This window comes from Danio rerio, chromosome 17 (assembly GCF_052040795.2).
Source record: "Danio rerio strain M-AB ecotype USA chromosome 17, GRCz13ab, whole genome shotgun sequence".
NCBI classification, from domain to species: Eukaryota; Metazoa; Chordata; class Actinopteri; order Cypriniformes; family Danionidae; genus Danio; species Danio rerio.
Genome location: NC_141037.1, coordinates 28,561,197 through 28,580,945, shown reverse-complemented (window position 1 = coordinate 28,580,945; position 19,749 = coordinate 28,561,197). Strand labels below are relative to the sequence as shown.

Below are 19,749 nucleotides of genomic sequence, written 5' to 3'. Positions count from 1 at the left end.
GTACAGATTATGTGCTAATCAGTGTTGAACGCTACCAATGCGAGTTGGAAAACATTTTCACCGTACGCCTAGGCCTACTACTGAGGCAACGTTTCACCTTAGATCTTGAAAATAAACTAGCTGTAGCAAAGTTAATAATGATTAATTATGTACCCTTACCACTTCATAGGAGTGGCTGGTATTTAAACGTTTCTGATGCAGACAGCCAAATTGCTTGTAGCTGCTGGAACCTTGTTGCGTCGCGTGTTTGCTGGGGTATACCTATTTTGCAGTGCACTGATTCAAGATTCAAATGACTCGAAGAAAAGCTTCGTTTGTCTCATCATCACTTTTTTCTTAGAGTTAGCCCAGGGCTACGATGTAAAGACGTGCATTTTTTGTATTTCGCTAGCAGAGAGAATATTTCATATAATATTTAATGTTTATTTTTAATGTTATGCCTTACAATCAGGAAAAAGGCCGCTGTTTCGTGCCTCGGCAGAGTCAGTTGGCATTTCTGTGTGGGGTTTTCTGTTCTCCCCGTGTTTGCGTGGGTTTATTCCGAGTGCTCCGGTTTCCCCCACAATCTAAAGACATGCAATTGGGTAAGCTAAATATAATATTCATTCCGCTGTGGTTACACCTGATTCATAAAAGGACTTAGCCGAAAAGAAAATGAATGAATAATGAATAAATTAGTTTTTGACCATATATCACACAGACAAGAAAACCTGTTCTAGATTATCAGAACACAAGTGAGATTTTCACTTTCAAGTTCATTAGATTTTGATCCTTTTTAGCCAAAAACAAGATAATGCCGTTTTTAATCAGTGAATAATCTTATTTTTTATCTCATGTCTTGTAAAATTATACACCTTAAAAATGTTACTTTTGTTAGTGGTTATTTTCCTCACTATTCATGCTTTGTTTGACCTCTGGGCAAAACAAGACATAAAACATTTTTTATTTTATTTTTTTTAATAGAAAGGCATCAGGATGCAGATTCTTTTAATTCAGCCCCTTAACTGTAAAAGCGCAGAGTGTTCATTTACACCCATTTACCAGAAAACACCACCCCTCCCAACATCTTCACAGGAGAAACAAACACATACACAGTAATACAACCGAATGCTGTGACTACCAGCAAATAAAGACTTTTTTTTCTTAAAGGAAAGACAAAGAAATCACAATTAACTTTTTTTTTTTTTAAAGATTAAAGTCGAATACCACAAAAAGAGCAATTAAAGTTTGGAAAAAACAGAAAGCACAACTACAAACACAAACTCTGTTTTTCTTTTAACACTTTGTTTACAATTTCAAATTCTGTTCCAGTTATTGTTTTTAAAGAGATTTGATTTAAATGACTAATCCCAAAGGAAATAATGGTGCAGCCGTAACACCAAAAACATGAAAGAACTATTTAAAATGTAGATGATTGTTTTTCTCAAAATTTTCCTACGGGTTTTTGATACATGACTATTTTTTTTAATGTGTGATTTTTAAAAGATGGTTTGTTTTATTTATTTATTATTATTATTATTATTTAGGAACACAGGTTTCGAAGTTCCACATAAGAGTGTGGTGTGTGTCCAAGAATCAAGTTTTATTTACTGCGGACCAAATTTTAAGAATCAAAAGAAAAAAAAAGAAACAAACAATATATAAACCCAAAAGAAAATCTCAAGGAACTGCAAATTAGTCTTCCAAGTTTTGACATCATGACTGCATCACTTTACATTCTTGTCAGCATTTACTCATCCTCACATCATTCCAACCATAAAACACTTTGTATTTTTAGCATTATGTTATGCTTTCATTTTAGATTGAATATAAATGATTCCTGGTCCCTTTCATTTGTATTCAAAAGTACAGCGTGAACATGTCTCTTAGTATCTTCAAAAATTAAACAAATGTCAGAGGATTGGAAAAACATGTAGTGACTAAATGATTACCATTATCATTTTATGGATTTCTTTAATTTCAATAATCAGATCTTAAATCTTTTGTTAATCTTTATATTGGAGTAAACAAATGTTTAAACAATTCAAAAATTCTAGTGAGGAAAATGCAAAACAATACTGCAAGCACATCTTAAAACATTGAAGACGAGTTTGACTGGGTGCAATACTTGAGCAAGACAAGGCTTCATGAATTTGCAAGGCATCGCTAAGAACAGCCTGAGCACAAAATAGTGGATATTTCCAGCACGCTGGGCTTCTGAACAGAGAGAGAACAAAGAATAGGACAGACAGGATAAAAAATATACACAATCATTAAATCTTTTTTTTGTTTCTCAGCGGTCATATTTATACATCTTGTGCTCTGTGTGCCTTTATAAAATAACTTCTCTTTAAGCAAAACAACAACAACAAAATCAAAACACACAGGAGACAGCAGTCAATATCCAGAAAAAGCACTGGTCTAAACAAGAGCAACATTTTTTTCATGCCAGAAGCTTTAGATGTCATCTCACATTCAGACTTTTTTTCTTGTTTGCTTTAATAAACACAAAAGGAGACATTTTCTGAACAGTCTTCACCAGTGCTGATACGTTCACGAAACGAAAGTGCTGAGTTGGGGGAAAACAAGACAGCATTGTACAAATCCATGCAGAGAGCACTTCCAGTATGATAGTCGTGTGAACATTCTCACCGGATCCTCATGGAAGATATTTTTTACTTTAGTCATTCATCTGGGTGAAATCTTATACTGGAACATCTTTATTTCTCCCGAGCTTTCAGAAAGAGGGCCTACAAAAGTGAACTACTGACAAAAAAAACAAAAAAAAAAGTTGAAAGGCTTTCAAAAAAGACATATTGTACACAAAACAACATGACAATCCAGATCGAACAAAATACAGAGATAAAAAAAATATAAGCAAATCAAACAAAAAACTGAGGATGAAAAAAAAAGTGTTGATATTTAGCAATTACAGTACCAAGACATAAATGCACTGGGAATATCATCTACTTTTTAACAGAATCCTTTACCTGCTTCTTTGAAATTGGACGCACAAAAAACTAAACAAATACAAACACATTTACTCCTAAGGGAGTCTGGAACCCTCACTGACCACGCCCCTCAAACTTCATCAGCCAATCAGCTCCCTTGCCTAGTGTGCTTGACAGCTTCCCTCCTGTGCTGATGTCATGGGCAGGTTCAAGTGACCGTCTTTAGTCTGTAGAGCTTCAGTGTGGTTTTTTTCATCCATCCATCTGTCCGTCCGTCTGTCCATCCATCCGGTCCACAACTGCATTCAGTCAGGAATACTTCTCCTCTTCTCTACAGAGAGGTGGAAGGGAGCTTTTTCACCCGTCTCTGAGCTAAGAATGAGGACTCGATTGGCTTCAGCTCAGGAGGTGGTTGGGAACTCTTCAGTGCCGAGTATGTCGCGGCCATCGCACCCTGTGCAGAGAGAGTAATCAAATAATACACCATCATTTATGGTAAAAAAAACAAGTCACTATAAAATGCGAAAGCAGTAAAGGCTCAATTATATTTGTGTTTGCAACGAACGTGCTGAGCAAAGTAGCCAATCACAAACATATCTTCTGTACTTTTGAGCAAAGCGGCCAATCAGAGGTGTTTTTACATTTTATACATTATTTGTTTTTGTATGAAAAGTTTTATGTGACTGAAACATCTCAAAGTGTTGATACAATGTAAATATTACATTTAATGTACAGTGTAAACAAAAAGATTATAACAAGGGTTTGTGATTTTTTTTGGCCGCTTTTTTATTTAGCAACAAAATAAATAAAGGTTGTGTCGGTACATTAGCTGGTTTAAGCCTTTCAGGATTGAATAAATAATAACTGCTTGTAGGCAGTGTTGGGAACATTCATTTTAAATATTAATTAGTTATAGTTACTACTTCTCACAAATAGTTAGTAACCGAGTTACATAATTATAACAGTAACTAATTACCAGAGGAAGTAACTATTGTGTTACTTTAAAAAGTCAATTTTTTCAAATGACTATAAAATAAAAATAAAACATTGGGTATCACTTTATTTTAATGGTCCCTTTAACACATTTTTGTGGATTTTTAAATAACATTGCATCTACATACCAACTAATTTTCATTAGACTATAAGTAGACTGTTAGGTTGGGGTTAGGGTTAGTGTCAGTGTAAGTTGACGTACTTGCAAAGTTTTTTATAGTCAGTTGAATGTCTGTTGAAGGAGCAGTATCAGCAGATATTAAGCAGACAGTCTACTAATACTCAAATGATAATTAGTTGGCTTGTAGTTGCAATGCAACTTTTAGTCAACAAAATGTGCAATAGAGACCATCAAATTAAACTCTTACCAAACACTGTTCACTAATCTACACTAGATATTATTTTGTTAAATTCTGTCTGAGTAATAAGTGTTTACGGTGGAGAATTTTAAGTTTTATTTGTTTTGACGTCACGGCTTCATCTCCTCCTTTGGTAGCAGAGTTCACATTATCTAATTTTGTGGCAGCATGTGACGCTGTGAGGTGCTTCATTAGATTAGAATTACTTGTCACCGATGCAGAGAGACTATATTTTTCTGGGCATAAGTTGCATGATACATAAACATTCCTGCCTTTCACCTCAACGAGGGAAAAGTGGTGTTTATATATCTAGTTTGCAAACGTTACCTTTAAACTTGCTGGATTTACCATTGTTCTGACTCCTGGTCATTGATGTGTGCGACTGACTGCGTGTGTTTGTGTGTGAACACCAGCACGACTCTGTCTCTGACTGACAAACAATGCAAATGTACTCTATCTTAGCCAATATTCAGGTTCTCAGACACATTTATCATCATCACCAGTTGGTTATGTGCCTCGCCCCAGCCCTGAACACACACACAGACACACCGCGCAGAAAAAGAGAGGTCCTATGGCTGGCTGAGAGACGCTGCTCGCATGAAAACTATGGTAACGGACATTTTATTGTCAGTAACGGTAACAGCGTTATAACGGGAGAAACAGTAGTTCATTTGATTACTCATTACTGGAAAAAAGTATCGCTGTTAGTAACGTAAGTTATTTATGGTGTCGTTATTCACATAACTGCCCATAGATCAAGAAAAGTCCCTGTCTTAAGATGGTTCCCCCGAAAATCGCCATCATCCTTGACTTGTTTCAAACCTTTTTGAGTTTTTTTTTTTTTTGTGCCTCAGAAACTTTGTCTCTCTCCATGGACATTTATACTGCCAGCCACATTACAAACAGCTCTTAAAGTCTAAAGGGAATCTGGAGGAGGGATTCGGTCAGAGTGAATTACGCAATCTTAAAAAAACACAAAACATTTTTTTAAAGAAATCTGAAAACCTGTAACCACTGACTTCAACAGTATTTGTTTTTCCTTTAATAGAAGTGAATGGTTACAGGTTTACAACTTACTTCAAAATATCTTCTTTTGTTCAACAGAAAAAAAGACACTCAAAGATTTGGAACAACTTGAGTGTTAATAAATGTTAAGTAAATGTTCATTTTTGAGTGAACTATCCCTTTACCAAGAGATTCAATGAATCATTCATTCAAATGATTTGTTTAAAAAAGCTGCTTCTTTTAGAAAGTAAACCTATGTAATGTAAATCCTTTGTCATAAAATGACAATTAATCAGTATTTTAGGGCTGCACTGTAATCCTTAAATAGAATATTTTACCATCAACCTTCCATGCTTGGCCCTTACATAATTACAGTTTTCTAGAGCACTCTACCCTAAGTTTAGAAGCACCCTCAAAAACTGATTTCTTTCTGGAACCGGGCATGCATGCTGCATATAAATAGTGCAAAATCCTCAAGGCGGGGATACCTTGACAAGCTTAGCATCCTGATGTTGTAGCTGGCTGTTGGGAAGTTTGTCTCTCTGAACGATCCATGGATGTTTCAGCACCTGCCTGGCTGTGAGCCGCTGGTGAGGGTCCACATGGAGCATCTTTGAGACCAAATCCTGTAGAGAAAAGCATGTGTGTGAGAAAACACCTCCCTTCAAAGCAGTCTGGATGAATGGGGATTGGCCTACTTTGGCAGCATCAGACACTGCGTCCCAGTTGCCACCCGTCAGAGTAAAGCGTCCACTCCCTATCCGGCTCAGGATCTCTTCTGGAGTGTCTTCTGGTCCATTGGCAAATGGCGTAAACCTGGAACAAGTAACAACCGAAAAGAAAGTGGTTGTGGATGTGTTGCAAAGATATTTACAAAAATGGAAGTGAATGAGCATCTTCTCACCCAGCAATCATAGTGTATAGTAATACGCCGAGACTCCAAATGTCACAGCCTTCATCATAGCCCTGTCTCTTCAGTACCTGCAAAAGGACAACAGTTGTTACTGAAAAAATTAAAAATCCACATCACACTGATCCCACAGAATCTGAAGTCATTTAGCCAGTAATAATTTCCAATACAGAAGCCAAGATAGTTGTAAAATCTTAACCCTTGTGCACTGTTCAAATTGACTACCCTTTTTGTTGTTAGGGATAAACACATCAACTGAATTAAACTGCTGTAAAATGCATCAGATAAATATGTTTAAAATTTTTTTTTTTTGCATAAAACCTGTTAATCAACTTCAGTCCTGATCAGGACTACTAAATTGTTTTTAAATTTAGATTTTTACCACTAAATTTCCAAATTGATAAATGATGTCACTGATTTGGTGAAAAACCACACAAAATGACATATTTTTAATATAAAAAGTAATTGTGAACTGCATTTTTTAAACCTTTTATTACAGTCTTTGACAAGTGAACGATTAGTAACACATTTGGGTTTGATGCATTGGTAGATTTAAATTTTTTTCTCCCTAATTTACTGTTGGTGGCTGTTGTTGCCCCATTGACTTCCATTATAACCACATTTGAAGGTTTATAAATACACAGTCTTTGTTTTTGTTTACTCCATGTAGTTCTGAGAGCCGAGATGCATATTTTTATTTTCTTGGACACATCAAGGTAAGTGCGTAAAGGTCACTCTCTCACACATGCACGTACACATACAATTTTTTTATTTGCTGTTATACTCCATTTAAACTCCAGGAACTACGTTTCTTTGCAGGCCTATCTAAAGTGTTAATTGTATTAACAGATGGCCAACGGTAAAAATGACAAATTTGATCTCGTCCCAACATGAGAAGCCACCAACAATAAAAAATGCATGATTATGAGGGTGTCATAGTTTTGTAATAAAAATGGTTATAACAGAAGTCAATGGAGCAAAACAGCCACCAACAGTAAATTAGGGAGAAAAAATGAAAATCAATCAAATACAAATGCATCAAAGGCAATGTTGTTTCACATTTCCAAGACTGTGATAAAAGGTTTAAAAAAGGTTAAGATAGGTAAAAAAAATCTAGAGAACAATTACTTTTTATATACATCATTTTTATATAATTTATATAATACGTCATTTTGTGTGCTTTTCACCAAACCAGTGACATCATTTATCAATTTGGCAATTAGAGAGTTAAAATCCTGTAATTTTCTAAGCAATTTAGTAGTTTTAATCAGGACTGAGGTTGATTAACAGATTTATGCAAAAACAAAACAAAAGGGTAGTCTATTTGCCCAGAGTGTATGTTGCGTTTTTTTTAATTTGTTGTTTTTTTTTTTATTCATAGCATTTTCTCAAAATATGTGTCAAAATAAGACTTCTCAACAAGTTTTTAGTGGAATCCCTCTATACAGCATTCCCTGCTCCATTGTGAGAACAACTGCTCACCTCAGGTGCTACGAAATTGGCAGTATAGCAAGGCGTCATGAGGAGGCCATTATCAGCACGAAGCTGCTTGGCAAAGCCAAAATCACAAATGCGCAGAGATTCAGGATTTCCAGACTCATCAACATACAGAATATTACTGGGCTTCAGGTCCCTGTGCACAACCTGCAGGACAAAAGAACTTACATTGAACTACAATGAATTCACAAACAACTGCAAACCTACCTGCCATTTTAAAAATTCAAGAGGCATTAATGCACAGTAAAAAAAAAACTAAGAATTAAATTTAGAGTTACATGTTATTGAATAAATATGTCTCTAATGGGTAAATTACTACATATATATTACCACATGATCACAAATAAAGGATAGCTTAAGGTAGTCAAAGTTTTTATTTTTTTTATAAGTTATTCATTAGCCCCTTTCACACAGAAATACCGGTAAATATCTGGAAAATTACTAAATAAAGTTTACCGGTAAATTCTAAATGTGAATGCGCTTTTTCCTGCAAATCCAACAAATTTACCGCTATTTTCAAAAAAGGCCTGTTCACACATGATCCCTTTCCAGAAAACTGCTGGTTATTTTCCAGAAAAGTCTACATCTGTGAAAGTAGCTAATGTCTTCTCTTTTTGGGAACATGTTTAAATCAAAAGTCCATCTGTCTAACAATCATAAGAAATCCAATAAAACATGTTTAGTGTTGCAAAAGCCCCAGTCACTTTTTACTATAATATTGGGCTAAGATTTCAAGTAAGAGTGTTTTAATTGAATTGAATTGAGTCAACTTTTCGTTTTTCAAACACGGCTATAATGCACTCTATAAAAAGCTACAGGATGATATTTGCCCTAAGAACTCTATCTCTCGTGGTTCTTCTGGGAAAAAAACATCAACACACAATTTATTGAATCACATTAAACGTTGTAAATAGCGGAGAGGGAACAGAGAGGAGTGGAATAGAAGAGGGCACACGGTAGAGCCTTGGGGATCACCCTCAGAAAGAAAAGGAAAAGCAAAGCTGTGAATCATACTAACAAATTCTGTGCTTGTGTCAAGTTAATCTCCAAGATAAATGTGAGTGCATTTGTTCATGCAGGTTTTCTCACCCCTTGAGAGTGCAGGTATTCCACAGTCTTTGTGATAGTGTGCAGCACAGCACTAGCCTCTCTCTCAGAGAAAAACTTCTGCTTGAGGATCCTGTCCAGCAGCTCACCTCCTCGCATCAACTCAGTGACCAGATAGACCTGCTTCCCATTATCATACACCTACAGCACAATGGGTTTTTGTGTTTAATATAGAGTTGTAACCCAGTAACTCTCTGTATTGTGAAATTTGTCAAATTAAAATAATGCAGAATAAATTTTTTTCCAGAAAATAAAATATATTCTGTTGACTTACATCTTTGAGAGTGATGATGTTGGGATGCTGGCCGTATCTCAGCAGGATCTCAATCTCTTCAGTTGGATCCGTGCTTGTTTTATCAATTACCTTTCAGCATTATACAGAAGCATATTAGTCACTTGAGTACATAAGGCATCTAAAATTATTTTAGTGAGCATATCCTTAATCTTATAACATACAGAGCATTTAAGAGTTAATGTATTCATTAAAATGGTATAAAGGAAATACATTAATACTATTGACCATTTCAATGTGGACATGTTATTGGGCCATGAACATTTCCAGCTTATTATCAAACTATTTCAAAACAGTAACAGGAGGCAGTTCAATCCTAACTTAATGTTAAAACAGCTATCATACCATTATTTATCAATTTGAGACTCTTTTTGGATTCTCAGAAGCTATAGAAATTAAAAATGTAAAACAGAAAATGCGTTGGGACCATTGTTTTTGTTTACATCCCTCAAAATGGTATATAGTACTGTCTGTGTAGTATTCAATAAATGTATCTAAAATACAGATTTATTTATTTTTTGGTCCAAATTTTTCAGAATTATTACCATTACATCATTTTATAAAAGGCACAACAACATGGGAAGAGGATAAGATAATGAGTCTCTAACCTTCACTGCGTACTCTGTGTTGGTTACTTTGTGTATGCAGCGTTTGCAGACAGAGAAAGAGCCCATGCCGATGTCCTCCTTCATCACATATCCGTCACTGAACAAAATGTTCTTACCGTGAAGCTGCTGCTTGGAGACAGGTATACAACAGAGAATAGAGCATAAGAACAGTTTGCACCTAATGTCTCACACACACAGATGGCTTTGTACAGCTGACTATAGACTTATATTGTTTGTTTATTGACCTAACAATGATTTCAAACCCTAAACTATTATATTATAAACCTATCCTAAACTATTACAGAAACCTTTTTTGCCATTTACATTATGTGAAAAAATATATTTCTGGTGATCTCTGTGTCAAAATGTCAGGTTTTACTATTCTTGAGGAAACATCTGAACAAAACACAGCATGTTGGATTTCAATGTTTTAGGATTTCCCACAGATGTAATGATTTATGTACATTTCAAGCAAGACATTAGGTCTGATTTATAAGCTAATTTCTTCATATGGAACACAATAATGTCCCTGCAACAAAAATGTTAATTATTTTTGGGACCTTTGATCAAATAATACAAATAAACACAATAATTTCATGCTTTCACAAAGAGACACAATATCAATATTAAACAGAAATCTGATTTCACCAAAACAGAGTGAAGCCATTAACAGCTTTTACATACCCCCACCCCCCAGTGACACCCTACATCAAAATGTACTCATGTTATCATGCCCGTTAAACCACATTAAACTGAATTCTACATAAATCAAATAGAAAAGGTGGAAATACTGCTCTCTAGTGGTCACCGTTGCAAATACACATAAATCAAATGACATGACAATGCAAGTTCAAGAAACGAATCTGGGTTTAAAACAAACTCTAACCCAAGTAAATAATTTGTTTATTAGTTGTTTAAAAAAACAGTTTTAAACATAAAATGTAAAACATTAGATCTACTGTATTTATAACCAGCAAGAAAGCTATAGCATTTGTTTATTCTAGTATTTTTACTTTAAAGTGGTTCTAATACTGCCCTTAGATGAGATGTAAAGATGAATCTGTGGAAGAAAACTAATGTGTATCAGTATGTTAGATTTTACAGATGTCTTTTAGTGACATTATACCAACACAAATTAACCAGACTTTACCTCCTTGGGAAGTATTTTTGTTTTCTTCTGACATGGGATATTGCTATCCTAAGATATTGTTTGAGGGAGTTTAGAAACAGTGCTTACAGATGCAGAGAAGAATATTATGCAGGAAGCTTACTGTTGAAAGCATAAGTGAACCACTTTAAATGACCATGAGAAGAAAATTGGACACACTGTAATGAGACTAAATGCTTAATTATTCTCTGTGGTAATTAAAAGCACGCCACTGATTAACTTAAGCTTAACCTGAACTGATTAGCCTCATCAAACAGCATCTTAAAAGTTGTCAGGGAATCTTTTTAAGCACCACAGCACAATGTAATTCTTGTTATTCATTTTATTAGTTCCTTTATCACTGACCTGCACCACAGGGTGTGGAGGGGGTTTTGAGGGCTCTTCTTTGCCCTCCTCCTCCAGCATCGCCGTGGCAACAAAGCTGAAGCCCCTAAAAAGCTGATGGGCCCCAGCGCTGGGGGGAACACCAGGGGAATCTGAAAAAAAGAAAAACCAGAGAAACCATGAAGCTGAAACTCCATATCAAATCTACTGGCATGAAAACTCAATCTTCTGTCCTATGACTAGCTTATTTATGAAAAGACCACAGGAACTATTAAAGGGATGGTTAACCCAGAAATGAAAATCCCATAACACAAAAGGAGATGCTGAGAAGAATGTTCATACTGCAGTTTTAAATACACTAAAAGTGAATGGAGACCATGACTATCTAGGAAACTTTTACTAAATAAAAAAATATTGTCAGATATTTTATCAATATTTACAGAAAATGTGTATAATTATTTTGTCTAGAAAAAAAAACATGTTGGATAAGTGATTGTCACATTTTAATATTTATTTCAGAAATAATGTTTAATAGGCTACCAGTAGTTGTACCTGTAAAATCAAGTTGAGACTTAAGACATTTTTAAGACCATCATAAATGAAATTTTAGAATAAACGCTGAGGAGTTTTTCCTAATGGCCCAAATTATAGTTTTTTTACCTATTAAAAATAAAATTTAATACATTTAATAGTAATAATAATAATACTAATTATAATAATACTAATAATACTATTTCTAAGCAACATGTTTCAAATGATGTCTCAAATCAAGCAAGCTCCAGTTGTATACATGAATCTGTTTTCAACATAACCTTTCTTTAATATAAAATAAAAAAAGTTGTAAAAATGTTTTAAAATTATAAAAAACTGAATGTATGCAAAAATATCTGTTCGGGTCAGTGTCCTCAGCAGTAAATACAGTAAATGGAGAACTAATTAACAAATATTATGTAAAGTTAAAAATAACATTTTTAAATAAAAAGTTATAAGTTTTATTGAGGTGAAATGTTGGCCAGATTGTTGGCAGTGATGGCCAGACTGTGTAGCTATACATGAACAAAGGGAAAAAAGTTAGGACCTACAACACAATATTTCAGCAAATATTTAACTTTTTAGGGCCTGAAATTAGTTTTTTTAAGATTTAAGACATTTTAAGACTGTTTAAGACCCCGCGGACCCCCTGAAACAAAAACAGAAATAGTTGCAACATCTACAACATTTATTTTAACCATCAAAAAAACAAAAAAACAAAAACAAAACCAAATATACAAAAATTCTTGTATCTTATTAATTTAGTACAAATCCAACGTGTGTCTTCACTGAATGTTTTGCCAGCTAAATTCATTTTGTTTAAAGTCTCTTAGGAACAGAAGTCACATCATACAGTGCTCAGCATAATAGAGTACACCTCATTTTAAAAATGAATATTTTTGCCCAGTTATCAGTGAATATAGGTCATAAACTTTGGTGCATTTAAACAAAACAGTTTTTAAACAGATACATTTATTAAAAAAAATATTTTAGTCACCAAACATATTTAGAAAAACAAAGATAATAGAATTAAATTCAGGCAAAATATTGCAAAAATAAATTACAACCTACAAGATTTCGACAACATTTTAAACATTTCTGGGATTTTTAATGTTTTATTTAATAATTTTCTCTAACATATAAATTTAGGCTGCTAATCTACGTTATTATTATTATTAAGTTATTATATTATACTAGCTCCAGATTTGACTGACTAAACTAATGTATATGCAAAAATATAATAATTTAAAGCATCCAATAGAAAATACTCATTTAAATGAGAGCTTTGTGAGGGATGTACTTATATATGCTAAGCACTGTATTTGAGGGGATAAAACATGAATCCATCCCTTAATGATATGATAGCATGGATTATGAAGACTTGCAAAAGCCTCTGGGTTATGATATTGTTCATCCTATTTGGAGTTTGACAGCCCCTTGTCCCCATCCACATTTATAATATAAAAACGCAGTATTCCTTCATGCATTCCACCAAACCTCCTATTGTTTTACACAGACAATGCAAATCAATGGGTTTTGAAAACCTGAGGATGAGAACTATCCCATTTAACTCCACAACAACATGTTTAATTGATTGGCCATACTATATATGTTTAGACTGGTTTAACTATTCTCACAACAGCCCCCTCAAAAAAGTACTACGAGTCATACAGAGTTTGATCACAGATAACAAAACTTACCTTTAGGTGTACGAGACGTGAACTCTGAGTCAAAGTAAAAGGTGTCGTCTGGTCTGGCCACTGCTGGCTTAAATGGGGGTTTTATCTCTCGTCTGAAAAGTTTCTGAAAATGATTAAAAGACTGTTACGTTCAGCTGCTGTAAAAGAATTGCTTTCATAAGTTATAGGAATTTAAAGTCTGTACTTACATTCCAGTCAATTGTCATGAAGAATGAATGGCGTTTGATTTCCTCAGCACCGTCTGATCCAGAACCTGTTAACAGTTCATGTATGAGTAAAACTAGAATCAATAATCTCTTAAAGGGATAGTTCACACAATAATGAAAATCCCCTTACTCAAGCAGTTCTAAACTTTTATGAATTTCTTTCTTCTGTCGAATAAAACAAGATATTCTGAAGAATGTTGGGGAAAAGCATCCACAGTAGGATAAGAAAAATACTATGGATGACAAAGGCTGTTTTTTTCCCCAACATTCTTCAGTTTACCGTCCAGTGTGTGGAGGATTAGTCAATTTTTGGGTGAGCTATCCCTTTAAGGCCAAAGTAAAATTTTGTTTTTTCACATGCATTAGTGACTGCATATTCTGGGCATGATCCACTTTTCTAAACAAGCAGAAATTATTTAATCACTCATATGGTTTTTATAAAGACATGTCTAATGTCTTAAAAGAATAATACTAATATGCAATGTGTAAAACACTATTGTTTATGCTAATCATATCAAGAATTGCTTATTTCATTGTAAATAAGTATCAGTCTCTAAAGTCAAAAGAAGTGTTTGAGTAGCCCATTACTCTTTCCGACCAACAGAAAGCATCACTAACTGAAAGCATTAATGTAAAAACATCCGCTTCATAGCGATTCAGTTGCACAGGATTCATTTTCTGTATTTTAATGAATTGTTATTTCTGATGTCATCTTTAATGTTTTATTCTCTTCCTGCATGTTAGGTGTGAAGGACAATAACACACAGATACTGACCTAATTCTAATTATATGTCTGTATGTACATAATTATGAAAATATTGAACATAACAAGTATTAGCAGAATAAATTTATTCAAATATACAGTAATAATAAGATTCAACCCTTTGTTATCATAACTGGATTACACTGTATGAATTACCTTCTAAAAATTGCACTTTAATGAGGTTGCAAATAAGTTGCAAAAATACATTTCTTGTTGAAGTACAATTATATAATCTAAAGATTTTAAAGAACTAATCTTAACTGATATGTAATTACACTGAAATTAATCATTTGTTACAAGGTACTTATTGTGTAAATACATGTATTTACATTGTATGTATGCTTGATTAAATATATGGATGTAATAACACTATACCTAAATGTGGAATTAGACTGCTTTCCCATCCCTTGCACATTAAACCATCCCTAAACCTACCCATACTACCAAAATTGACCCTAACATTACCCTCAATAAGACCAAAAGTGTTCTGCAATACATTATGAACACAGGAAGTACATTGTATTTATTTTTTTGAATGTAATTACATGTAGTTAAGCCCACTTAATACAAAGTGGGACCGATTTGATATGTAAAACTGTTCTTGATAGAGTGTGACTAAGCAAAATCTACTTTATATTCAAGCAGTTATCAATACCACTGAAAAAAATACAGCTACTGTACAAAAAATATATACAGTAGCTGCAACAGCAATTTGATAATGTGCTAATGTGCACTTTGACATTTATCGTACATATGCTGAGATGTCTCTGTCTGTAGATCTGATATTATCTTCTGTTTTGAATATGATAAATGCAACTTTTTAATAAGCAGGGGAAATTGCTGACTTTAAATGAATAACCTTTTACTTGAAATTTGCTTCATTGGCTTCAAGTCATAGTGAGTAATCCAGTTCTGTATTATACCGATATATGCCAATATACGCCGTTCAATGGTTCAAGCACAAGATCAAATGTAGTCCTATAAAGATTGTGCATTCAACGGTGCACATATGCTAACATGCACAGAAAAATACACTAAATCAAAATAACAAGCAGTTTATACTGTTTGAGAGGTTACACAAAGCCAAAGAGTATTTACCCAGTCTGTTGGTGGGATTCCTCTTGAACAGAGCCCTCAGTAAACTTTGAGCTTCAGAGCTCAGGAACTGAGGCATCCCCAACCTCGCTCTGAAGAGTCAAGCAAACAGTGATAACGCATTAAATAATATTCTACTAGCTTAACTGTTTAATAATATTTTTGTCACTTTTAGTCACAAATTAAAACTACAAAATTTCAACTAAATTTAAAAATTTTTTTTCTTGAATCTTGCTCTTTTTAAGGCCCAATCTCAATTCTATTTTTGTATTTACACAGTGGCCATGTTCATCAATGTAAACACAAGAATAACATTAGCGTTATACCAGACACTGTAAAAAGCCCATTCCCAGTCTCTAGACTATTCTGACAGGGTATTCGAGTGTCATCGAGTGACAGAATGTTGTGGGACTACTATCCAGGAGTTATTATTAGGGATTATAGATGGCAAAATTTAGAAGTTTTTGTTTAAAAAGCATGACGGTAAAACACGAATGCGGTTATGAATATATTAAAACACGTGCTTGTTTGTCGTGAAAATTCATAATAATGACAAAAATTATTAATTTGTGCATCTCCTGATTTCTGATTGCAGCTTTGCTGCCGTTGTAGCTGGTGTATCCTGGAATTTTTTTTTACCCCATTGTTTCGAGTGGGGTCCTGAAAAATCTCTAATTGAAGGGGTATCTAGCCCTTACCCTTAGCCCTACGCCTTCAAGCTAAAGAGAATTGGGAAACCCCTACCCCTTCACGTGAAGGATAGAATTGGGATTGGGCCTAAATGTTTTATAAAAACATTTATAAAAATGCTGCAAAATAACAATTTTATATTGTATATTTTTTAAATGAAATACTATTGTTAAAATTTTTTAAATCAATATTTTAGTCTTCAGTGTCCCATGATCTGTCAGAAATCATTATAATACTCCGAATTGCTGATCAAGAAAATGTTTTATCATTATAACTGTTAAAATTATTGGGCTGTATAAAGTTTGCGCTTCATAGCCATGATTTATTTAATAGACAAAAGGTTTAAAGAAATATAATTTGTTTTGAACAGAACAGTATACATTTGAAGACAAACTTAGCAGCCTATTCCATTTCAAAGATTTGCCAAGCACCAATTAACAGAGTTTCCCAACACAGTCTTAATTATTAATATCTAATAATCAATTATTTTGTCGTGTTTGCTATAACAAATATGCATATATTATACTAATTATTTTGCAAGATACTATATTCAGCTTCAAGTGCAGTTAAAAGGCTTAACATGTCAGTTAATTTGGAAAGTCATTGGACAACAGTGGGTTGTTTATTGCCAGTCAAAAAATATTTCATAAGAGGGCTAATCATTAATTTGATTTCCAGCAAACTAAAAGAAAAACAACTTAAAAAATATATATAAAAAAAGAAAATACTGTTCTGTTAAACATCTCTTGGGAAATATTCATAGGAAAGGAAATAGGTTTGCCTTCAACTATTTATTATTTTAGTGTCACTTTTGATCACTCATATAATAAAATGCTGAATGAAAGTACAAGAAGAAATGCTACACTGCTGACACTGTAGTTAATCAACATAAATTGCTTTTCTTCCAACAGCCTACAAACAAATCAAGCAAACCAGTGAAACGGAAATATCTGATGCTCATAGACTAAAACAAAATAACAAGCCAATCAAAACACCATTAAACTTTCTCTCTATAAACATAAAAACTCGGTGGATTCTCACTTCAAGATGAGATTCATTGTTTCTTTTCTGTCCTTTCCCTGGAAAGGCAGTGATCCCGTAAGCATCTCAAACTATTCCAAAGAGAGAGAAAAAGCCAAATAAATCAGAGTAAATGTAAGCAACATCAAACAAGCCATAAACTCTGCACAATTGTGGACGTACCATCAGTACCCCAAATGACCACCAGTCAGCGCTGTGAGTGTGTCCTTGCCGGTTGACCACTTCTGGAGCCATGTACTCCACCGTCCCGCAGAACGAGTATGCCTTCTTCTCATGATCGATAGCTTCCTTACACAATCCAAAATCTGAAAGAAAGAAAAACACCACCAGTTTAGCCAGTTATGAAATTATGGCTGAATTGTTGTCAGCTGAAACTAGTTTTATTGTACCTGTGAGTTTGATATGACCCTCTTCGTCCAGGAGGATGCTAGAAAACAGAACATTGAAATTATTTGTTACATTTGTCATTCACAATCAGCATTTGAGGCAGGCTAACTGTAAAATTATATAAGCTAAAACTGAAAATTGCCATGACTCTATTTCATTTAATTTACACACATGCCTGCAGATTTTACACTTGAAAACAATCAAAATGATTCAAATAATCTAAACATAATAAAGATGCTAATATTATAATTCTTTTTTTAAGTACATATTGGGTTAGCACAAAACAAAATCTCAATTGCTTTAATGAGAGCCAAACTGAAATACTAACATTTATCCCTGTTTATGTTTGTATAAATTTAAGCATTTATTTAATCAATATCAAGGTCATACTTGAAAGTAAACAACCATTTTATGAAGTAAAATAAATATCACTATAAATTACAGTAGTTTTGCTTGCTGGTTAGCTTGGTTTGGAACTTGTGGAGCTGCGCATTGATGAATTTGCTCTTCAGTGTTTGGACTTTCTGCAGTGAAATTTAAACCACACTGAACTGAACTAAACTGAACTTCAACTGAACTTAAAATTGAATCTGTGTTAGTCCAGTTTTCATTTTTCAAAGAATTTCTATCTAAAGCTACTTTGACACAATCTACATTGTAAAAGTGCCATAGAAATAAAGATGTATTTAATTGAATTGAATAGTTTTACTACAGTAAAACTAATCCTAACATTGACAAAAAGTATATAATTAGTATCAAATGATTGATCTCATTTAAATAAGCCATTGTTAGCCAACTAAAATCACAAGTTGCGTCGTAACAAACATAGTTAGTTGATTTGGTGCATTATTTTCCATCGTTCCAATGCAAACTTGTACGTTTGCAACTATTTCTCTAGAGCTATAGTTAGATCTAGTTCTGGTTGCATCTTATTCCTAGTAAGATTAGAATACATGTTAGCTAAGTGGTTTTATGTTTTAGAATAGAATATGGCATATTCTCAATAATATCTGTAAAGGAAATGTTTATAGGCCCTATATGTGCCATTTACATAAATTTAAATTAATATTAAAAGTGAGTGCATGTTTTTACCAAAACTAATATTCAATTTTTTTTTAAAATGTTTGTGTGTGTTTGTGTGTATGTGTGTGTGTAAAACAATATAATACGCACAAAAAAGTATGGGGTTTTTCTCAAAGGAAGTTGTTTTCACATTGTAACTAACGTGATTCAAATGATGGATCTGCAACAAAGCAACTATGGCTTTGGAAAACATTCATTCGCCATTCTTTTCTCAAATAATGCATCATACTATAATAGTACAGCCATGAGTTATGCTGTTGTTTGGAAAACTCACCCCAGAACAATATTGTTCATTGTCATGGAAGTGATTATTATCATACATTATGGGTATCTATACAGAGCGTATCATCAAACCCTTTTAAAATAATGAATTTATTTGTCATACAACCTGAAATCAAAGCACTACATATAACCTTTTCAGCCTTTAAAATATTTTGTAGCTTTCTCATAACCTGTATCTTTGGAAAGCAATGTGTAATGTGAGTAAAGGTCTAGATTTTCACATGCTATGATAAGTTTCTATAGGTACTTAATCTTTATCCAGTAGCATAATATAAGATGCATTTGTACAGTCAAGTATCTCGTAAGTGTGTTTGTAATAAAGATGCAAACATGTTAAGTACTTCTCAGGTTTGAGATCTCTGTATATGATGCCAAGACCGTGCAGGTGATCTAGACCCAATGCCAGCTCAGCCAGATAAAACTTGACATCTTCCTCTGTGAACATCACCTGAACAAAAGAGTGACTCAGTGAATGCAAGAGAGACAAAGAAGAGAATAAAGGCTTCATTGTTGTAAGAATTACTGTACAGTATATACCTCTTTTGACAGCCTGGTGAACAGATCCCCTCCTCTGAGGAAGTCCAGAATCAGATAGAGTTTACCCTCAGTCTGAAAGGCTGAACACATACAGTATATACATACAAAGACATGAAGAATCTTCCAATGCAGTAAAAGCGAAGTTAATCTTATCTGTTTGTCAGTAATGACCAGATCACAGCTTCCTGTATGCTAGTAGATGTCTATACAGTGGCTTCATGACTGATATGCTTACTTACAC

The 19,749-nt window shown here is 33.8% G+C and overlaps 1 protein-coding gene across 4 annotated transcripts in view; it reads right to left on the bottom strand.

Moving 5' to 3' along the window:
* Nucleotides 1-971: 971 nt before the first annotated feature.
* Nucleotides 972-19,749, bottom strand: part of rps6ka1 (ribosomal protein S6 kinase a, polypeptide 1) — a 105,609-nt gene continuing 86,831 nt past the window's right edge. For 3 of the 4 annotated variants that reach the window (XM_087289572.1, XM_087289573.1, XM_087289571.1), the window contains 17 exons: nucleotides 19,509-19,588; nucleotides 19,313-19,419; nucleotides 17,609-17,646; nucleotides 17,382-17,524; nucleotides 17,220-17,290; nucleotides 15,492-15,580; nucleotides 13,613-13,677; nucleotides 13,425-13,527; nucleotides 11,215-11,345; nucleotides 9,702-9,827; nucleotides 9,076-9,165; nucleotides 8,784-8,942; nucleotides 7,680-7,841; nucleotides 6,192-6,268; nucleotides 5,986-6,103; nucleotides 5,776-5,913; nucleotides 1,940-3,384 (listed from right to left, as the gene is read on the bottom strand). In XM_087289572.1, coding sequence (XP_087145698.1) covers nucleotides 3,262-3,384; nucleotides 5,776-5,913; nucleotides 5,986-6,103; nucleotides 6,192-6,268; nucleotides 7,680-7,841; nucleotides 8,784-8,942; nucleotides 9,076-9,165; nucleotides 9,702-9,827; nucleotides 11,215-11,345; nucleotides 13,425-13,527; nucleotides 13,613-13,677; nucleotides 15,492-15,580; nucleotides 17,220-17,290; nucleotides 17,382-17,524; nucleotides 17,609-17,646; nucleotides 19,313-19,419; nucleotides 19,509-19,588 — 1,820 coding nt within the window. In that variant the 3' untranslated portion in view covers nucleotides 1,940-3,261. Of the gene's footprint in view, nucleotides 3,385-5,775; nucleotides 5,914-5,985; nucleotides 6,104-6,191; nucleotides 6,269-7,679; nucleotides 7,842-8,783; nucleotides 8,943-9,075; nucleotides 9,166-9,701; nucleotides 9,828-11,214; nucleotides 11,346-13,424; nucleotides 13,528-13,612; nucleotides 13,678-15,491; nucleotides 15,581-17,219; nucleotides 17,291-17,381; nucleotides 17,525-17,608; nucleotides 17,647-19,312; nucleotides 19,420-19,508; nucleotides 19,589-19,749 lie in introns of all 4 variants that reach the window. The other variant, NM_001077775.3, reaches the window with a different exon arrangement.